Here is a 19,907-nt window from a genome sequence, read left to right on the forward strand (position 1 = left end):
CCAGTTCAATCGTTGTGAAACATTCACTGATATTTTATTTATATATTGTAATCACAAAATAATAATTCGTACGTATTTCTTGATATAGTGATAAAATTGTCTTTTATCTTGTTGAAATTTATAAAAATTGGTTCTCAATATATAAAAACTAGGATCATGTAGCCTTACAACTTGTTTATAAATAAAAATATTCAGCATTCTACAATTAGGATGTTTTATTATATAAAAACAATCACATATGTATTCACAGGTAACGAAAAATCCTTCACACAAAACAGACTTTGTTCATACCATTGCACTCATTTCACTACTAAAATAAATTAAATTGGCAGTATGGCTACTATAGTCCATTGTATATTTTATTATTTGGTGTTTGTTTAAGTATTTTTCGTAGTGCTGAAACAAAAAAACAAAGTAGATTAGATATAAAATACTCTTTGATGAAAATAAATCACAGTAATATTGTTACATTTTGTAGTATTATGAAATACCTTCTTTTTCCTCATCAGTGAAGTCTTGTTTGGGGAAATCAATGTCGAATGTGATGTACAGATTTCCGTGTAGGTTGTTGTTTTCGAAGTTGGGCATGCCCTCACCCTTCTTGCGGACACGGGCACCGGCCCATGTCACTTTGTCACGAGTTACAGACACTTTGTGACCATCCAAGTGCACAAGTTCCATTGTGAAACCAGTTAATGCATCCTGTAAGACAAATGTTTATTGTTCAATTTGATGGCATTTCCTTTCATGACCCTACCTTTTACAACATGAGCACTGGTTACATATGGCAAGTAACTTACTTTCACAAACATATATAACAGTGTAAAACTATGTGATAACTGTTCACTATTTCAAGATAAGAATTTAATCTACATGTAAAACTGTTTCACCTATTACACTTATTTATAACTTGCATAGTTAACTTGTTGGAATAGTTTAAGCCTAGCTCTGATAAGAGTTTTAGCTACACTATTAACACAGACTATTACAATATTACAAATCAATTCGTTCCCAAAATACAATACTTAATGAAATTCATTTATTGCTGTGTTTGACAATAATTTCTTTGTAGGTATTTCCTTCTATTATTTTTATAAATTCTCAAGAATAACAAATCAAAATCTAAATGACAAAATATTTTTTTTCTTCGAACATAACATTGTTGATACGGTATCACTAACCTGTAGAGATATTGTGACATTGGTGTAGAGATCATCTCCTTTACGGGTGAATTGTGGATGCCTTTCTGTTGTGAATACCATGATCAGGTCACCTGGCTCTCCATCCATATGTGGTTCACCTTCTCCGCGTAACCTGGACTTATGGCCATCTGGTGCACCAACTTCGACCTGTAGAAATTGAAAATAGGTTTGTTTTTTAAATTATAATTTGTGTAAGTTAATAAATTATCTGTGTATGAAACTCATTTCATATATATAATTATTACTTTAGATTTGTACATATAGGTAGCTGTTGAAAGATATTATAAAATGATTCTTGATGTTAATAATAATTTTCCTCATATAAATTATTGTTTTAAGGACAACCTCATCAAATACTGTAACAAATAACAATGTAAAAGTTATCAACATCAGAATGGATTAGTTATCTATCATATCTGCTTTTTATACCTATTAAAAAAACCTTAATTTTTTAATACACTCTTCTATCTAATTAATTAATAATTTGAGATGTAAAAATGTATTGTTTTTATTTAAATAACACTTCAAAGTTACCTCAATCTCCAGTAGCCTCTCTTCATTAACCAATTTTACGTTGGGACATTCATCACATACAGTCTGTTGCATCATCTGGAATCGACCCGGGCCAAGGTTCCTCGTCACCATCTCCTGTCTACAATTACATTTCCGTGTCCCTGATGCTGGCTTGATAACAGGTTTGTTTCTAGTTATCTGAAAATTTTATGATAAGTAAACAGATTTTATAAAAATGTACATTTCTATAAAAAGTTCACTTATACACTTATATCAAAATCAAAATAAGATGGTGTTATTTAGTTATAAAGTTCTTATTTTTATGTGGAATAAGGTAAGGAAGACGAATAATAATTTCCAATAAAATCTCATTGTCACTTACCTCTATGAAGTTCCCATTATATAGTTCTTCAAGAGTGACAGTGAGCTCCATAATAATATCCGCCCCCCGAGGTGTTTCATGCTGTTGTGGCTCTCCACCAAAGTGGAAACCGAAATCACCGAAAAAACTTGCGAATGGGTCATTGTTATTCATCATACCGTCTTTTTTAAGACAGTCCTCGCCACATCGATCATATAGTTCTCGCTTTTCAGGGTCCGAAAGTGCTTCGTAAGCTGCTCCGAGGTCTTGGAACTTCTGAGAGGCGTCAGGATCATCTTGATTCTTATCTGGATGTAAAGCTTTTGCTAATTTTCTGTAAGCTTTTTTGATTTCATTTGTAGTCGCGGATCGAGATACTCCGAGAATTTGATAGAAGTCTCGACCGGCCAACGTCAATACTAATGCAGAAATTAAATATACTAAACAAATTAATGCTGTATTACTATTCATATTGTTAACTTTACACCTAGGAACTAATTTAGAAGCTAAATAGCTTAAAATTCAAGTAAAAATCTGGAATGATACTCCTCAACACATTTCGTCTTTTGACAACAGCATTACTAGTTTGACAAATTGGATGGAAGACAATTCGTCCGCTTACGATTGGTCTGAAACTTGACACACGAAAAATGATTCAAATGTAGTGATACTTGAAAATATCAATCTTATTTCGTTGGAATAACGTTTATATCAGCGTAAAGAACGGAATTTATATCATCCAATCATTTCAAGACTCGTAAGCAAAAAGTTACTAGATTAAATTTATATATTTTCGTACTTGCAACATTAAAATAATATTAAAATGTGATTCTGAATTTGACCTTCGAATTTTATAACTATTAAGGCTGGCCGCACACGTGCGGCTTCTGTATCAGAATTCAGATTCAGAAACCTGGAAGTACGCTGTAAACGTTCGGATCAGTCAAACATCATTCTCATTTTTTCCGAACAGAAAAATAAGTATATGTACGTCTGTTTGAACATTTTGTATAAAAGACGAGCATTCAGGTTTCCGAATATTCATTCCTGACCTGGAAACCTGGTTCGGAAATCGAACATATTATGCTGCCGGCCTTAAGTTTTACTTTTAATATTATATTTAGTTATCGTAGCTAAACTAACAACAAGATGCAATCATCAATCTAAGTGAGGAGGTCTGTCTTTCTCGGGTTTGACCCGGTGAAAATGGGCATCGCGTCCCACGACTATAATATACCTGACATGACATCAATTTATTATATCTCTGACTCTGTTATTATTCTATTATTATCAAGGACTTTTTGTGTCCTTGCATTACATACTGCATTACTTACAAAAAAGTCTTAAAGTCTTCTATCTTTTTTTATCTATCTTCTTCCGTCGCTTTTTGAAAAGTCATTGTATTGCGTTTGACAGTGACGTTTAGGAGCATTGCTTGCAGAAATACATTTCGTCGGCTTTCTCACAAAATCTATTCAACACAAATAAAACAAACTTACTATATCTATAAACTACAAATATGGCTTCAATACTTGTACCTGAAGTACCAGCTCCAGGATTTTCCTTCGAAAACTGCCAACGGTAAGACCCTAATAGTTTTATTTAAAGCAGTAAAACAGTTCAGTCGTGACTCGCAGTTTTGTAAACTTATTAACTTTATTATTTTCAGTAATGCATTTTTGGCTCAGAAGGGATTTCCAGCCCCCACGGCCACTAAAACCGGTACAACCATCGTAGGTATTATATACGCAGATGGTGTGATTCTCGGCGCTGACACCCGAGCCACTGAGAACACTGTAGTGTCTGATAAAAACTGCCAGAAGATTCATTACCTTGCTGGTAACATGTACTGTTGCGGTGCCGGTACTGCTGCAGACACCGAAATGACTACTCAAACAGTTGCATCACAGTTGGAGTTGCAGCGATTGCATACGGGGCGCACGGTACCCGTCGAGACTGCTGCAACTCTACTGAAGCGTATGCTTTTCCGTTACCAAGGTTATATTGGAGCTGCTTTGGTTCTTGGTGGAGTTGATAGAACTGGGCCTCACATCTACTGCATTTACCCTCATGGGTCTGTAGATAAGTTGCCTTATGCTACTATGGGTAAATATTATATTGTTCCATTTGAGTATTGTTTTTTTTAATGTGTTTATGTCTACTAACAATAAAATTGTTTTATTTGTAAACAGGTTCAGGTTCATTGGCTGCTATGGCAGTATTTGAGGCTGGTTGGAAACCAAACATGAGTGAGGAGGAAGGAAAGAAACTTGTTAGAGATGCTATTGCTGCCGGTATCTTCAATGACTTGGGATCTGGTTCCAATGTTGATCTGTGTGTCATTCGTAGCTCAGGACCTGCTCAGTATCTCAGAACATATGAAGAAGCTAATGTCAAGGTATATTCTAATTGGATTATTGTGCTATTTAACTATTTATTGATGTAAAATGGAAAAAATGATAATGTTATTATCATTTCAGGGCAAGAAACAAGGATCCTACAGATATGCCCTAGGCACTACAGCTGTGCTGAAACAGCGTGTCATTCCCCTGGAGATTACATCTGTTAGTGTCTCCAGCCCACAGCCAATGGAAGTAGAACCTAGCCACAGCCGCCGTTAACTTCATAATCTTCATATTGTATAACATTTCAATTGTTTACAAAATAAATGTAATTTTTTCTAACTGTAGTTGTTATTTTAATGAAACAATTTTTGAGTATAAAAATAATTTATTCTTTGTATTACAAAATATAAAAAATATTATGGACGGAATGACTTGTAGCTTAACTTAGTAATACATTTTATGTAGTATTATTTAGAGTATTATATTTCTCTCAGTCTATAATTACTTAGAAATATTATAGTTTAGGAGACTGGTCCTGTGTACACAAAACCAACCATTACATTTTGTTACATATTGATTGTATTTCTCTTATTCTAATTGTTGATAATCATCAAGGTAGTGACAAGATCTTTGAAATGGCAGCTGAAATAAGAATTACATAATTATGATAACATTGTCAGCCCTTTTTATGGATTATGAAATCCCAAGTATCCTTCCATCTGAGATTCAGGAGGTCATTTTCGGTTAAATTAGTATTCCCATAGTTAAGAACACTGAACTTTTTAAAAGTAATAACTACATAAGCTAACCATGCTGCAATACATAAAATAAATATATTTGTCAATGGACGGGTTTTTTCTTGCGACTGGAGAATAAAATACATGTGATCTATGACAAATGATAAGAGTAAAATTTTGAAAGTATATGCAGGTAGATAGTGGTGAAGAAATAGAGTTCGGTCCATAAAGAAATATGGTAAGTAGTGGATCCAGTAGCCCAGGAAGAGAATGCAGCCTCCATCATAAAATTTCTGCAGCGCCCAAGGAGGCAAATCTGCGCAGGCACGGCGTTGACGAATGGCATATAAGGCGAGAAGGGCGCTGTACACAACAACACATATTGTTCCAGTGTACCAGGTTATCAGATTTCCGATTAAATGCACCTGAGCCTGGAATAAAATAAAATGTAAATATAAGGTTTTAGATTACCTGTACTGATATGTTAAGATTATACTAAAAAGAAATTCAATTTTTACCCGAAAATCATTTGGAAAAAGCCTATTCTATTCTGGCTTTCATCAAATAGGTATACCTATTACAAATACTCACGTTAGAATTGGGTGACAACCAATATGCGATAGATCGAACGAGGAGGGGCCATTCAGTAGGGTCACTGGCGAACATATGGCCATGCGGTGCATCGGGCGCGTGCGCTATCATTTTGTACTGCAACTCTGCAAACTTCTCCCAAAATGTCAACTGTGTCACAGTTGTTGGTATCATTTCTGCAGATACAAGCTCTCGTTCTCTTTCCTTTCTATCTTCAGCTAAAACAATAAAAACATAAAGTTAGAATTAAGATAAGGATCACCCTTAGATTATCAATTTTTATTCTTTGTTAAAGTTTTTAATACCTTTTGTGTAGCGATGTTCTTCAACATTCCATACGGTATCTTGATGTGTGAGAACTTTGTCAGCGACTACTTCATGCTGATGGAAGCCCCATGAAGGTAATTGGCGACCACTAAAACGTAACGCGGAGCCAGAATCAACGTGTATCAATCGAACTAAGGAGCGGATGCTATCCCACGTAGCGTCTTCACTTGCGCGATTCACAATATCTACTCTCCACAGGTTCTGTGCTGGCATCGATACGTTATAATCGATGTAGCATGAAACTTCCTAAAAGAAACAGAAACAGATATTTATTAAAGCTATGAAGCTTAGATTTAGACATCTACAATGATTAATGTAGGACTACATGTAGGTAGGGTAGGTGGTACACTAGGTGGTGGTATAAATCCTGTTTTTATTTTTAGTTACCTGTGATTGTGGCGATACAGGCGCCGCGACATCATGCGAGTTCAAAGCACGACTAGTGATGCCATGAAGAAGCTGTACAACATCGCCGTGTCGTATAGCGTCCGGGGGCCGGGACACAGTCAAAGACGCCTGGTCTGGGCGCTTGACTATCCACCAGTTGTTAACGTCTTTGAAACTATAACAAGTGACTTGCTGCTGATGTGAGGAGCCACGCCCGTCCGTGTATCTGACGGGGTACACGTGAGCGTGGGAGTGTAGCCAGCACGTGCGACCATGTGTGTGTCTAAAATTCAATTAATCCTAATGTTAGCACAACCTTTACCTACTTAAAGTCACATTTTTCATGCAGAACTATATATTACCTTAGAGTGATTTGAGAGCCATGTGCAACATGTAAAGGCTGACCTCGAGTTATACTAGCGAGTCCACCCTGTAGAGACGCTTGAAATGCACTTGTCATGACACTGTCGTGAGGACCAGCTTTTGGCAACATCGTCAAATGTGCATAAAATACACCGACATACACGGCCAATGGAATTATTATGAGAATTAGTAGCCGCCATAATGCTGAGAAAGCGAGACGAAGTCCAGATCCTGGTTGACCAATCCGCTGCCAAATCTGTCTTCCCACTAGGAAGACAGCTAGGAAATACGAATATAGGCCTGAATATTTCACTCTGTAACAAAAGACAACGGTTTATCAGAATTCTCATTGTACGTAGTAAATATAAATGAATGGCTTCGAGAAAAGGATGGTAAGGCCGTGCCGCTTTTAAAGCTCGACTTGGTACAGATATAGTTTAGAACCTTAGAAAGGGATATATTTTTATTTCAAAAATCTAAGCCGTGTTACACGACCCCAGATAGGTACCCTACATTATCACTAACTTCTGGTTGAAATTAGCAAATTACCTGTCTTTATATTTAGTAAACTTTTATTTTGGCAATTTGAAACATATTTTGGTAATACAACCTTCTCAATATGTACATATAAAAGCGATTTGAAAATTATCTCGAAGATTTTCTTTTAATTGGAATGTCGCGCGTATAATGTATATATCATGCAGATTGCTAGTTCCCTAGGAGGGCGCTCTTCTAGGATATGCGTAAGATGATACGAAAGCCGTCGCCGTGCAGTCGACTTCTCCAACCATGTTAAAGAGGTAGGTACCTACTTAATTTTTTTTTAATGTTGCAAGAATGTTTATACTTACGAAAAGCAACAACCAAGTGAGAATGCAGCAAAGCAAAGCCAAACAACACTTTCCAAACCCGTGCGACGAGTACTTCTAATAGCACACAAAACTCCACACAGGCCAAACAGTATTTGGATACTCTCTAGTAACATGAACCTAGACTGCGCCAAAAAACAATTCTCTGAAACCATGCAATATATGAATATATTTTCTTTGTTTAGTTTAATTAGCTAAACTGATTAACAGACAGCTAGATGAATAGAACATATGGTTATGTTTACTATAATTTCATATCATAATAAAATAAAGCAACATCATGTAATATTGTTTTATTATAATTTAACTTAAATAAATCCTGTTCATGTTTAGCTCAGTTAGCACCTTCTACTAGATGCTCAGTATATTTGAAATAAAAATTAATTGCTTACCAAATAAAACAAGAAGGCCAGCCAGAACAGCAGTCCAATGATAGAAGGATATCTCCAACATCAATTGATATACAACTGCTACTAACATACTGCCCGCTAATGCAGGTATCAACCGCAGTGCAGTAACAGGGACATTTTCAGTATAAGGTGTACCAATTCGGTCAAAAGTAAAGTTTCCATCATATCCAGCTGCACGGCCGGCTAGGTACAACAGCTGCTTCCCAAGAGGTGGGTGGGCATCGAAAAAGAAAACTCCTTTTGTGTACAAAGACACATAACGGCCATAGTGCAGTTCATCAAACCTATAAAGATCACAGTTGTTTATAACAGTCATTTACATTTACATATACAATAAAATTAAAATAATAAAAACTTAAGCTTTTTACTCACACAATATAGTGAGGTTCATCAAGGTGAGGTAGTCTTGTACAGAGAGCCAATGCTAATAATCCAAGGAACACCAGGTTTATTTCCAAACGTAAATACAATCCCGGTATTGACTGGCTTTTATTTTCTGGTACATTTAATTTACATTTTTCTTCAACTACTGCAACATCATTTTGCTAAAATAAAAATTATATTTGATGATATTTACAATTGATATGAGTATCTAGTCCGTAGTACGAACATCTTGATATGATTTTATGTCAGTGAGTATCCTCACATAACTGATAGCAATGCAATGCACTTACAACTGCATCTTCGTCGGCTTTAATTAAACTTTTTTGAGAATAACTGTTTCTTTCAAGTTCGGTGACCTCCTTATTTTTCTTTCGATTTATTAGTTTTTTATCTTCTCTAGATATATCCATTTTGATAATTAATCATTCAGTATGTCTTTATTAAAACTTCATTCATGAAAACATTAAGGATCTAATTTACTTTTTATTAAAATTGAACACGTATGTAAATAGTAAACATTATAACACTGTCACTTTGCCTTTTGTCATAAGTCTGACTACTCTGACTATAGTCGGCACAAACTCAGAAGTCAACTTTGACAGTTGCCCTATAGTGAGAGGTAAAAAAAAGATTGATAATAATTGATTGCTATTTATGACCGAGTAAAAATAATGTTGAGTTTATAGTCACTAGATTAGAAAATAGAATAATATATCTACCAAGTATTGATTCGCATTGTAAAGTACATCACTATTCATGTTTAAGATATTTTATAAATAAATAGTCTACCAGGCGAGACTGTTAAATCTCTTTTTTACTCAAAATTCTAATTTCCTGAACGGAGACCCTTCTTAGCTAGTTTTGCTGTCGCACTTACAATTTACCTTGACCAAAAAAAACACCTTAGCCTGCTGATCATTGTGTATTGTGTAGCCTAGGCCTAATTAGTAAGATAATATCAGAATCTCATAGAGAAAAAAAAGTTGCGCGGGAATATAAAAAATATTGCCACTGTCAGTCAAGTTGAAACTTGTTGTGAATTTAAATCAAAGTCAAAAGCGATAACTTGCGATACTCTTTGTTAAACAGTAAACAATTAAACAATAAAAAACAACAAATTAATTAATGTTGTAAACTTGTAAAGTGTAGGTATACAAGAGTAATGTAAGTATAATGATAAAATGCTTTTCAGATATTTATACCCACTAAATAGAAGGAAATTCATTGATGGCTCGTCTTACCACTGACCAATAAGAATGTTTCACTTTATTGTCTTACAGAATTTGAAAAAATTACTACATTTAAATTAATATCTAAATCTCCAATGGCTTCCACCAAAGTTGATAAAGATAATCAAGAGGAAAACGCAGTTCCATGTCCTATTTGCAACAAAATGTTTGAAAAACCTGTTATTGAAGAACATGTTAATAAATGTTTATTTTTGAATTCATCGGAAGGGAGTACACTTAAGCCAAATAAAGTGGAACAAGTTAATTCTAAAAGAAATAGTTCACATTTAAACAACTCATCTTTTCAAGAAAAACGACCACGCATCAGTATTAGCCCTGGTTCTTCTAAATCTGAAGTGAGTAAATCTTAATGAATTTTCTGATACTTGTAAATGTTATTAATAGTTGAACACTATACTTACACTATACACCTTATTTTAGAAATCACGTGTAGCAGAACCCAGTAAGAAAACTCAATTAAAAGAATGCAAAAGTATACCTCTTGCTGAACGCATGAGACCATTACACCTGGAAGATATAATAGGACAAGTGCAGGTTTTTGGCCCAGGGTCAATGATAAGATCTTCAATAGAAAATAAAATCATACCTAATATGATTCTTTGGGGACCACCTGGCTGTGGAAAGGTAAGGTAAAGCTCTTCCTCTATGAATAAAAAGTCAGATGTGAATGTATAAGTATTGTTTTTATAAAATAATGTTTTGATTTCAGACGTCATTAGCAAATGTAATTGCTAATATTTGTAAAGAGCAAAATAACCTGAGATTTGTTAAGTTATCTGCCACAATGGCAGGAATAAATGATGTCAAGGAAGTGGTGAAAATTGCAAAAAATGAAGCTCAGTTCAAAAGGCAGACTGTATTGTTTATGGATGAAATCCACAGGTATTTTGGCATAACTTACATAGCTTCAAGTTTTCCCTGGATGGTTAGCAAGCAAACATGGTGGGACAACATGGAAAAATGTTATATTTAGTGGTAGTTGAGGTAGCTTAGGAGTTACATTTTCATTTTAACTGGTCACTGAAATATGATACAACATTTCTGTATGAGTCCAGTAAAATGGTATGGTTTTGTTTGTACCTCTCTTTTTTGCACCACATTATGAAATGGTAAAAGAAACTTTATTTCAAGTCTTGTCTTAATTGTGAGCCTATGGAACTTATTTCTATGTATTTACGATGATTTATTTGACCTTTGCAGTAGTTAGTGCACAATAAATAGTTAATTGTTTCAGGTTTAACAAACTGCAGCAGGATACATTCCTACCTCATGTAGAAAATGGTACAATTATTCTTATTGGTGCTACTACTGAAAATCCTTCATTTAGTTTAAACAATGCACTGCTAAGCAGATGCAGGGTTGTGGTGATGGAAAAATTAAGTGCTGATGATGTATTAAAAATACTAAAGCATGCTCTTATGAAGACTGGAAAAGCAGTCATTGGAAATGCCAAACAGGACCTTGGAAAAACATCTTCTGATCTACCTCAGTATGTTACATATTTTCAAATTTGTTATTACCCTTTATAATTCCATTAAATTGTACAGGTTGCCGCAGTGGTGGTCGACTGGTCACTACGCGTCTCTCGCGGGTTCGATTCCAATAAGAAACAATGTTCTGGATCTGACAAAGATTTTTTCTCGTACGAATCGAACCCACGACACGTTGCATCTGTTCAGCAGCCCAGCAACTGCGCCAACCGTGTTATAACCAACTAGTGTGGTTTCACCAGTTGCTTGGCTTCTTATTCTATTGATCGTAGCGTGATATTTTGTTTCCTACAGCCATCCGCGATAAATGAGCTATCCAACCCAAAATTAATTATTTATTTCGAACCAGTAGCTTAGGATATTTAAGTGTTCAAGCATACAAACAAACAACAATACATATTGCACAACAGATTTTTCTATTTTTAATTAGTTAAATAACTAAACTATTTCTTGCCATGCCCGATCCCACTTGCATTAGGTAGGTACATACTATACGTCACAGTAGAATATTGAATGTCGTTACTAATATGTCAAGTACTATCGTTTTGAAGGCCTAATTTGTACAAATTCTACACAGGTCTCAACTTGTCCCGAACGGGTAATACATACTTTGAACGTCGTCGTTACTCATAGTCAAGTACTATCGTTTTGAAGGCCTAATTTGAACTAGCTAGCTACTCGCGCGCGGTTTCACCCACTCTGCTAGTAAAAGGTTTAAGTGTAGATGTGCATAGGTATTAAAATCTTTTATTTATATTACAGGTGTATTGTTGAAGAAGCATCGTTAAAGTGGTTAGCAGAAATGTGTGATGGAGATGCAAGGGTTGCGCTGGGTGCCCTGGAATTGGCGCTAGCTGCAAGAGCACCGGAGACAGCTCAGTCAAAACCAGCTGTACTTAGGCTTGAAGATATTATTGATGGTATTAAGGTAAATAATTAAAAAAATGTTTTTATGTCGACTCCCGTGCCTTCAAAATAGTGAGAGCGCACTATTTTCACTCACTTGACGTCAGCTAGGTATACGTAAGGCCGCGTTTCCACTGACGCGGAGCGGGGCGGAGAGGAGCTTAGCGGTGCACGAATTGACCAATCACTATGCTCGAAACTCCGCTTCAATGGAAAAGATTTCAAGATCCTCTCCACCCCGCTCCGCGTCTGTGGAAACGCGGCCTAAGTACTAAGCTAGAGATTTTTTATAATAAAAACTCGTCCCGCGTAAATACTCTTAATTATGCCCTACATTAACCGTCATAAAGATTTTTAAATTCATATATGGACATACTTACCTATTACAGAGATCACACATGGTTTACGATCGAAAAGGCGAGGAGCACTATAATACTGTATCAGCAATACACAAGTCAATTCGTGCCAGTGACGATAATGCTGCTTTGTATTGGACTACGCGAGCTATGCACGGAGGCGAGGACCCTTTGTATATTGCGCGGCGTCTGGTGAGGGCTGCTTGTGAGGACATAGGTCGGTAATTTAAAAAGTTACAGGATACCTAATATGTTTAGAATAACTTCAGGGAATGAAGTACCTAAGCGAGAATTTAATTGTGGCAACAGTATCTGCAGTACATATAGTATAAGCCTTTACCAAATAAATAATTGTATTTAGCCTACATTATTTTTTCTTATCAAGGTTTAGCTGACCAGTCTGCCATAGTGGAGGCTGTTGCATGTTTACAAGGGTGTCAGCAGCTTGGAATGCCGGAATGCGATGTTCTGCTCGCACAATGTGCTGTAAGACTTGCAAGAGCACCTAAAAGTACAGAAGTATACCGTGCTATGAAAAGATGTCGAAAATCATTGATGGAAGCTAAAGGTCCTCTTCCACCAGTCCCGCTTCATTTGCGTAATGCACCTACAAAGTTAATGAAACAACTAGGTAAATGTCTATTTTTTTTTAATTAATCCTTTGTAATCAACTTAAATATTTTTTTTTTAGTGATCAAGTTCATATTAAATTAATTATTTTCAGGTTATGCAAAAGGTTATAATATGCTGCATAAGGATAAATCGGGATTAAACTATATGCCGGAGGGAATGGAGGGTAGAGATTTTTTTCAAGACAGTGATAGTTCTAATGAGTAGTGAATGAAATTAAAATCATTTAAATACTAGGTGTCAATGTTTTATTTATTTGGGATAATCTCATTTCACAATTGTATGACATGGTAAAAATTTACTATATACAGATGCACACATAAATGTATGTAATATTACAAATTTACCTATAGCATTGTACCTTTCGTAACATGAACTGCGCTTGCCACGATTTCCGATCCTAAATTTATAAAAATAAAATAACAGTATTTCTTACTTTACAACATTTGCTACTGCACACATTGTGCACAATTTACATTACATCTGATACGGTTTTACTCTTTTGGGTTCTCAAGTTATGATTAATTTAAAATGTTTTAAGAACATTCTATTTGATCATTCATAAATCAAAGATAGTAAGTAGTTTAAGGAGCGATTGCGGCGCTTAGAACAGTAATAGAAAACGTAAATAAAAGAACTGGTACCTATATACAAATCAACTTGAAAACCATTACATAAGTCACCATTCATTAAACAAAGAAATCCAATGAACTGCTTCTTCGTAAATCATAAACAGTTCAATAAGTAGAAGTTTCATCAGAAATTTATAAAATAAAATAGTACTTTTTTAGCATTTAAAAGTTTCAAAATCTATACAAGAAACTTCTTAAACTCCCATTTAACACTAATCTTAACCTATAACTAATTAAGCTAAGGAGAACATTGTAACTAAATAAAATAAATTAGAATCAGACTTCTAATTTGGATCCTAATCATGGGAGGAACACTATTCCGTTTGGGTCCAAATATTTAAATCAATACTACATCACTGATTAAAATTTACGTTAGAAATTCATAAAATAAATTCCATGTAAACATGTAAGTGGAACGTTTTCAGATTTAAGAAAAAATTAAAATAAAATATAGATATAGCTAATGCTAATATTGACCTTAGAAGATATATTCCGGACCGGCCATGTCGATCGCCCAACGGAATTTATCACGTTGAGTTTTGTTGTAAATTTTTTCGATTGGTACACCATGTTTTTTGCACCTGAAAACAAAAACATTTTATAGCTCTATGTCTAAAATTTACACTTTCAATATTTTCTGTTAATAAATAGTGCCAGATTATGCTTACCAAGCTACTGATATACGTGGATCGAGATAATTCAGCTTAGAAGTACCAAGAGCAATTGTTTTATTCTCGTCACGATCAGTCTCTTGGAGTTCTAGTTTTTTCAATTGCTCTCGCAAACGTTCCAAAGCTTTCTTTTTCTTATCACAAGCAAGCTTCTCTTTAACAGAACCTCTTTTGGCTGCTTTTGTTGCCTCTCTCAAGTCTTCCTCAGCTTCATCCACTTGATCACGTTTAGCTTGAATTTTCTCTTTCAAAGCCTCCATTGATTTTGAATGACCTGAAAATTTTAATTTTATATTGCACTGAACAAAGAACATTCTGACTGAAATTTTAAGACTTAAAATTTTGGGACCCATGGGAAGGCGAGCAAAGGTGCTTAGTGATTGTGTCTTTGAAATAAAATTACTATCACTTCTTTTATACAAATTTAAATAAAAAAACTGTGTACCTTTGGGAACAGCACGTTGATGGTTACAAAGTACTGCAACTGCACGGTTTGCACGGTTATATGCTAGTATTTTTTCTGGTATTGATGCTGATGCATCAGTAAGTTCATCTAATTGTCTTTGTAGTGTGATAGATGCATTGTATGTACGGAAGACTTTTGCAGTCAATCCCGGCATTAAATCTTTTAAGTGTTCATTAAGAGTTTGTGTATTGAGTCTATCAAAGAGATCATCACTGTCTTTTTTATTTTCCATGAATAACTCGAGATTCTTGAAGACACGCTTTTCGACTGGTACTTCATTGTAGTACCTGATAGAATCTTTACCAAGAAAATCAAACACAACAACATATTCTTTCCCATCTTTTTCTTTGTGGAGAGCAATGTGTTCAATACGCAAGGAACAACAGCCCACTGTGTCTGCCTGGTCATCATCCTTTTCATTACCTGCTCTCAATGCCAGCTTATCAATGAAGTACAGAGCAACAGCTCTCTGACGAACACGCATTTCTTTTGCTTTCCAATCAGTTTTATAGTTTTCTCTGATCACATCAATACATTTGTGGAGTTTTCTGGCTGTTTCATATTTTTGCCAATCTTTTTCACCTTTTAATTTTGAACTAGGATTTAACATGACATACTTAGCTTGTCCCTGTACATTTTCTGTCCATGAAGCTAACCATGTAACAGTGTTGTCATGTTTAACTTCTTTCCATTTATGTCCGGGTGGTGGTTTAGGTATGTTACTATCTTTAGAGCAGTTAATAAGAACATCCTCTGGCATTACACGTCTCTTCAACATACCCATTTTGGGATGTTCTCCACGACCTCTAAATAACCCAGGAGGCTCTATCCTAAAATTACCAATTTTCTCTTTATGGCCATCTATAATACAGAAACCATATTCTTTTTGGATTTCCTCATTCTTGGCTTTTAAAGCAGCTTTTTCTTCTTTTGTACGATTTCTATTCTTTTCTGAAACACTTTGGAAATAAGCATGCATTTCCTTAAAATTACACTTTGAGAGATCTTTAATTATTTTTGTTTCTTCCTGTGTCATAACTTTACGCCAGTCATTAAAGAAGTTATTGTTAAATGTGGATTTTGTTGTATATTCATGATCTAACATCCGAGCATAAAATCCCGCTACTTCTTCAGCATCTTGAGAGAGTCTCATCTCTTTACCATCATAATAAAATTTAACATTTTCAGGTAAAGGTTCATAATCTGGTGCAAAAACAGGACCTTTGTGCTCCAAAAACTTCCATTTGGTACCATCATCCTTCTTTTCTTCTTCCCACCTACGAAAATAATGACATTAAAATCTAGGACTTTGCCAATAGTATATATACATTTTAATTTCATATACCTACAAACAACTGAACTTATAACGGCGTGTTTGCTTTTGTAGTATTGTATTTACATGTGTTATATTACAAAACGATTTTATTTCTACTAAAACTTTTATTGACACATTTCTGAAGAACATTTTCAAATCATAACCTCAAAATTTTGGCACATTGTACTATAGTAACGCCATCTATTGGTTATCTTACGAACTATTACAGTGAGGTTATAAAGTAATTTTTCAGTACTTTTTATGTAACAAGACAGAATTACTTACCATTTCCAAACTTCAGGCTCATCATCTTGTTTTTTCTTGCGTTTAGAAGGACTGGGGCCATCATTGGGCTCTGACTTTATTTGAGTTTGTTTGGCTTTTATTGGTTTTGATTTCTTTTTTTTCGGCTTTTCTTCTTCATCATCCATATCATCATCGTAAGTAGGTTCTAGGAAAAATAATAACATGAATTTAGATTTCACAACACAAAAATGACAGTGAAATGCAGTAATAAATTATTTTATGATAATAAAATACCTTTTTTAATTTTCTTTTTAGATTTCTTACGCTGGAGTAATGGAATGTCTTCTTCACTCTCACTAGGTGCACGACGTTTGTTGCTAATGCGCTCGGACTATATCAAAAAGAACACTTATACATTTTCTATTATAGAACATAGGAACTTTTAAATATATATTTTTAAATGTGATGTTTACCGATGGAGAATCTTCTTCACTTTCTTCTTCAGGTGGTAGTTCTGACAGTGGTTCATCCTTAAACTGTGATAGAGAATAATCACAAGAAGAAGCTGTTGTGTTTAATCCTCCAAAATCATTGCTTTCATCATTTTCTTGCTTGATATCCACCTGATCTATCTATAACAAAGATATTATATTATGAGGAAAGCATTCCAGAGTAAATTTATAATATTTCAATAAAACCGTATCAGTTAAGTACCTGCATGGGTTCTTCTTTGATGGGGGAATCTTGATAGTCTGATTCAGATTTGATTTTGTCATGTTTTTCACTACTGCTCTTATCTTTGCTTTTACTGGAGCTATAAAACACAAAAATATATATATCTAAGTAATGTACATTGCTTAATAATAAATATATATGAAGTATTTATTATATTCAAGATTCCTGAAATAATAAAATTAATAATAAGTAAATTATGTCAATAATCAACATACAGTATTGTCATAATTCACTTATTTAACCTCAGGGTTAATATAGTGCACCTATATTAAGACATACAAAATCTAAAAGATAAAAGTTTTCTTGAGCTAAAGTAGAACATTAGCAATTACATTAAAGTAAATTATTACTGATTCACAAATATAATTTTGACACTTCTTATTGACAATTAATTTGTCAAGAAACTTTTTAATGAAAAAAGAAGCTTCTTTTTATATTTTTTGGTGCCAGTACATTCTTCGCTATGAAGTCTTGTGAATAAACCAAATCTAACCTGTGTTTTTCTTTAGAACTTGAATGTTTCTCTTTATCACTGCGATGTTTATCACTTCTGCTGCGATCTTTTTCACGTTCCTTATCCTTGTCCTTTGACTTGTGATCTTTGGATGAACTCTTGTGGTCTCTGTCTTTATCCTTTGAAGAAGATGATGATGATGATTTCTTATCATTGCTACTGCTGCTCTTGTGTTTGTCCCGGTCACGGTCACTACGGTCCTTGTCCCTGTGTTTGTCTCTATCACTGCGATGTTTGTCCTTGTCGCGATCTTTGTCCTTGCTGCTGTGCTCACGATCACTGCGCTCTTTATCTTTGTCGCTTCGATCTTTGTCTTTACTGGATGATTTATGCGAGCTGCTGTGATTTTTACTAGAGGAGTGCTTGTCTCTATCACTGTAAATTAAACATTAGTATTGCAAACTTCATAGATAAACTAGATGAACAATGTAAAGGACAATAATACAGAACCTTCTGGAAAACTAACCTGCTGTGTTTAGAAGAGCTTTTGTGGTCCCTATCTTTGTCTCGGTGTTTGTCTTTACTTGAAGACTTGTGACTGGATTTATGCTTCTCGGAACTGCTGTATCCGTTGTGAACACCGTTCACGTGTTCATTTCTATTACCATTTACCTTTCCCTGAGAACAAAATGAATTTTGAAACATAGCAAAAATTGACACAAATTGTCATCATATAGTGGATTTAACTAAAGTAACGAAACTCCACAATTAATTAGGTCGATTTTGATTCCCGAAACTTTCCAAACCGACGCTTAGCTTCGGCTTGTTCGAACACTGTAGTTGACGCCATATTGGGACTTAGAAAATTTTCGCTTCGTGGAGACTTGCACTCGAACAGTAAACAGCATAATTCAGATTAACGTGGGGGTAAAATGTAATACAACTGATAAATAATGAATATAGCAATTTATTTAAGCACTTACTGATTCACAATCATTGTCGCTAGCGGGATTTTCGACACTCATTTTGCCTACGTATTACCGACCGACGTTAGTACAATACGATTACATGAGGCCGGTCAAGCAAGCGCAAATTCTAAGTGCTGAGAGGTGACGAATGCGCATGCGCCTTTCCTTCCAAGATTGCGGATAACTTCAGGTGAATTGGTTCAATGTGCTAAATAGGACGTTGTTCAGAGCGTAGAATACGTTTTAGTGTTGTAGCGTTAAAAATCATAATTACATTTAACATTTTATGTAGTCAAAAATCGAGGGAAAATAAAATAATAATTAGAAAAAAATATACAATATTAAAAAGTGAGAAAAGAAAGCTAGCCCGAATTAACTAACATGCGTCCTCTTTGGTTGGATTTCCAACACATGTAGATTGTATTAAAACGACTTGATTGTAATTTCTCACCCAAATCCGTTCCTTTTTTTTTAGTTCCTTATCAACCTCATTAATAACTTCTTGTAGCAAGAGTGATTGAGCACGTTTAAAACATTTTCGAAACTGATCTCTTCTTGAAATCATTGTCACTGTAGTGTTCACACTTCAACGGCTTCTAAATAACTGGAATAATGTAGACGTAACAGATCCAGTCCAGTAAGCAATCCAGTACTGGACTGGATCGCTGGACTGGAATAATGTAAACCGAAAAAAGTTCTTTGAAGCATTTGTATAGTATAGGAATATTGTTTGTATGCTATTTTGATGGCGTCAAGGAGGCAAGCAATGCGCGAATGGGATAAACAATAATCGGCTTTTTATATTATTAATTTCAGTAATAGCAAGGATGCAAAAGTGGATATTGGGTACATTTTACATTTGCACATTTATCGTATCAATCAACAGCCTATAAGTGTCTACTGCTGAGCAAAGGCCTCTTCTCAGTCTCACACGGAGAAGGTTTGAACATTAATCACCATGCTTGCTCAATGCGAGTTGGCGACTTCAAACTGAAATTGCCATTTTACCTATTATTACCTAATATTAAAAAATCTTAAGATTTTGTTTGTTTGGACGCGCCAATCTCCGGTCCGATTTGAATAAACATTTTTATAAAAGGCTATAAAACAACACGCTATGACCAACAGGAGCCGAGCAGCGGGTTGTCAGTAGTAATACAAGGCTGAAGAGTTTGTTGGTTTGAAAATGTTAATCTCCGGAATTACTGGTTCGATTCGAATCACTCTTTTTGTGTTGGATTGTCCATTCATCAAGGAAGGCTAAGTTTACAGAAAATCACGATTGCAATAAGTTAATAG

The 19,907-nt window shown here is 34.9% G+C and overlaps 5 protein-coding genes across 6 annotated transcripts; 2 read left to right on the forward strand and 3 right to left on the reverse strand.

Moving 5' to 3' along the window:
• Positions 1-197: 197 nt before the first annotated feature.
• LOC118273177 (dnaJ homolog shv) lies at positions 198-2,673 on the reverse strand. Its single transcript, XM_035590005.2, has 5 exons — positions 2,098-2,673; positions 1,737-1,913; positions 1,182-1,349; positions 492-702; positions 198-396 (listed from the first exon to the last, which is right to left on the reverse strand). Exons 1-5 carry the CDS (start codon positions 2,545-2,547, stop codon positions 341-343), a joined length of 1,062 nt encoding a protein of 353 aa, XP_035445898.1. The 5' UTR covers positions 2,548-2,673; the 3' UTR covers positions 198-340.
• An 801-nt stretch (positions 2,674-3,474) lies between these two features.
• LOC118273178 (proteasome subunit beta type-7) lies at positions 3,475-4,760 on the forward strand. The gene is made up of 4 exons (XM_035590006.2): positions 3,475-3,657; positions 3,746-4,182; positions 4,269-4,474; positions 4,557-4,760. The coding sequence occupies exons 1-4, from the start codon at positions 3,596-3,598 to the stop codon at positions 4,695-4,697; spliced, it is 846 nt and encodes a 281-aa protein (XP_035445899.1). The 5' UTR covers positions 3,475-3,595; the 3' UTR covers positions 4,698-4,760.
• A 26-nt stretch (positions 4,761-4,786) lies between these two features.
• Positions 4,787-9,064, reverse strand: LOC118273171 (protein O-mannosyltransferase 1). Its single transcript, XM_035589994.2, has 9 exons — positions 8,780-9,064; positions 8,478-8,650; positions 8,088-8,389; positions 7,678-7,840; positions 6,826-7,140; positions 6,464-6,746; positions 6,055-6,322; positions 5,750-5,967; positions 4,787-5,589 (listed from the first exon to the last, which is right to left on the reverse strand). The coding sequence occupies exons 1-9, from the start codon at positions 8,897-8,899 to the stop codon at positions 5,098-5,100; spliced, it is 2,334 nt and encodes a 777-aa protein (XP_035445887.2). The 5' UTR covers positions 8,900-9,064; the 3' UTR covers positions 4,787-5,097.
• A 421-nt stretch (positions 9,065-9,485) lies between these two features.
• Positions 9,486-13,357, forward strand: LOC118273741 (ATPase WRNIP1). Its single transcript, XM_035590885.2, has 9 exons — positions 9,486-9,653; positions 9,770-10,074; positions 10,160-10,363; positions 10,449-10,621; positions 10,974-11,228; positions 11,992-12,157; positions 12,525-12,708; positions 12,877-13,122; positions 13,216-13,357. Exons 2-9 carry the CDS (start codon positions 9,814-9,816, stop codon positions 13,326-13,328), a joined length of 1,602 nt encoding a protein of 533 aa, XP_035446778.2. The 5' UTR covers positions 9,486-9,653; positions 9,770-9,813; the 3' UTR covers positions 13,329-13,357.
• Positions 13,353-18,792, reverse strand: LOC118273729 (DNA topoisomerase 1). 2 transcript variants are annotated; one of them, XM_035590865.2, is made up of 10 exons: positions 18,624-18,792; positions 18,167-18,318; positions 17,680-18,075; positions 17,166-17,265; positions 16,925-17,083; positions 16,746-16,842; positions 16,491-16,656; positions 14,870-16,167; positions 14,422-14,698; positions 13,353-14,334 (listed from the first exon to the last, which is right to left on the reverse strand). In XM_035590865.2, the coding sequence occupies exons 1-10, from the start codon at positions 18,663-18,665 to the stop codon at positions 14,232-14,234; spliced, it is 2,790 nt and encodes a 929-aa protein (XP_035446758.1). In that variant the 5' UTR covers positions 18,666-18,792; the 3' UTR covers positions 13,353-14,231. The 2 variants fall into 2 exon arrangements, with proteins under 2 accessions (XP_035446758.1, XP_035446759.1); XM_035590866.2 differs by lacking the exons at positions 16,491-16,656; positions 16,746-16,842; positions 16,925-17,083; ... (2 more) ...; positions 18,167-18,318; positions 18,624-18,792 and adding an exon at positions 16,240-16,395.
• Positions 18,793-19,907: the final 1,115 nt, after the last annotated feature.

The sequence above is a fragment of the Spodoptera frugiperda genome, chromosome 1 (assembly GCF_023101765.2).
Source record: "Spodoptera frugiperda isolate SF20-4 chromosome 1, AGI-APGP_CSIRO_Sfru_2.0, whole genome shotgun sequence".
In the NCBI taxonomy this organism is placed as follows: Eukaryota; Metazoa; Arthropoda; class Insecta; order Lepidoptera; family Noctuidae; genus Spodoptera; species Spodoptera frugiperda.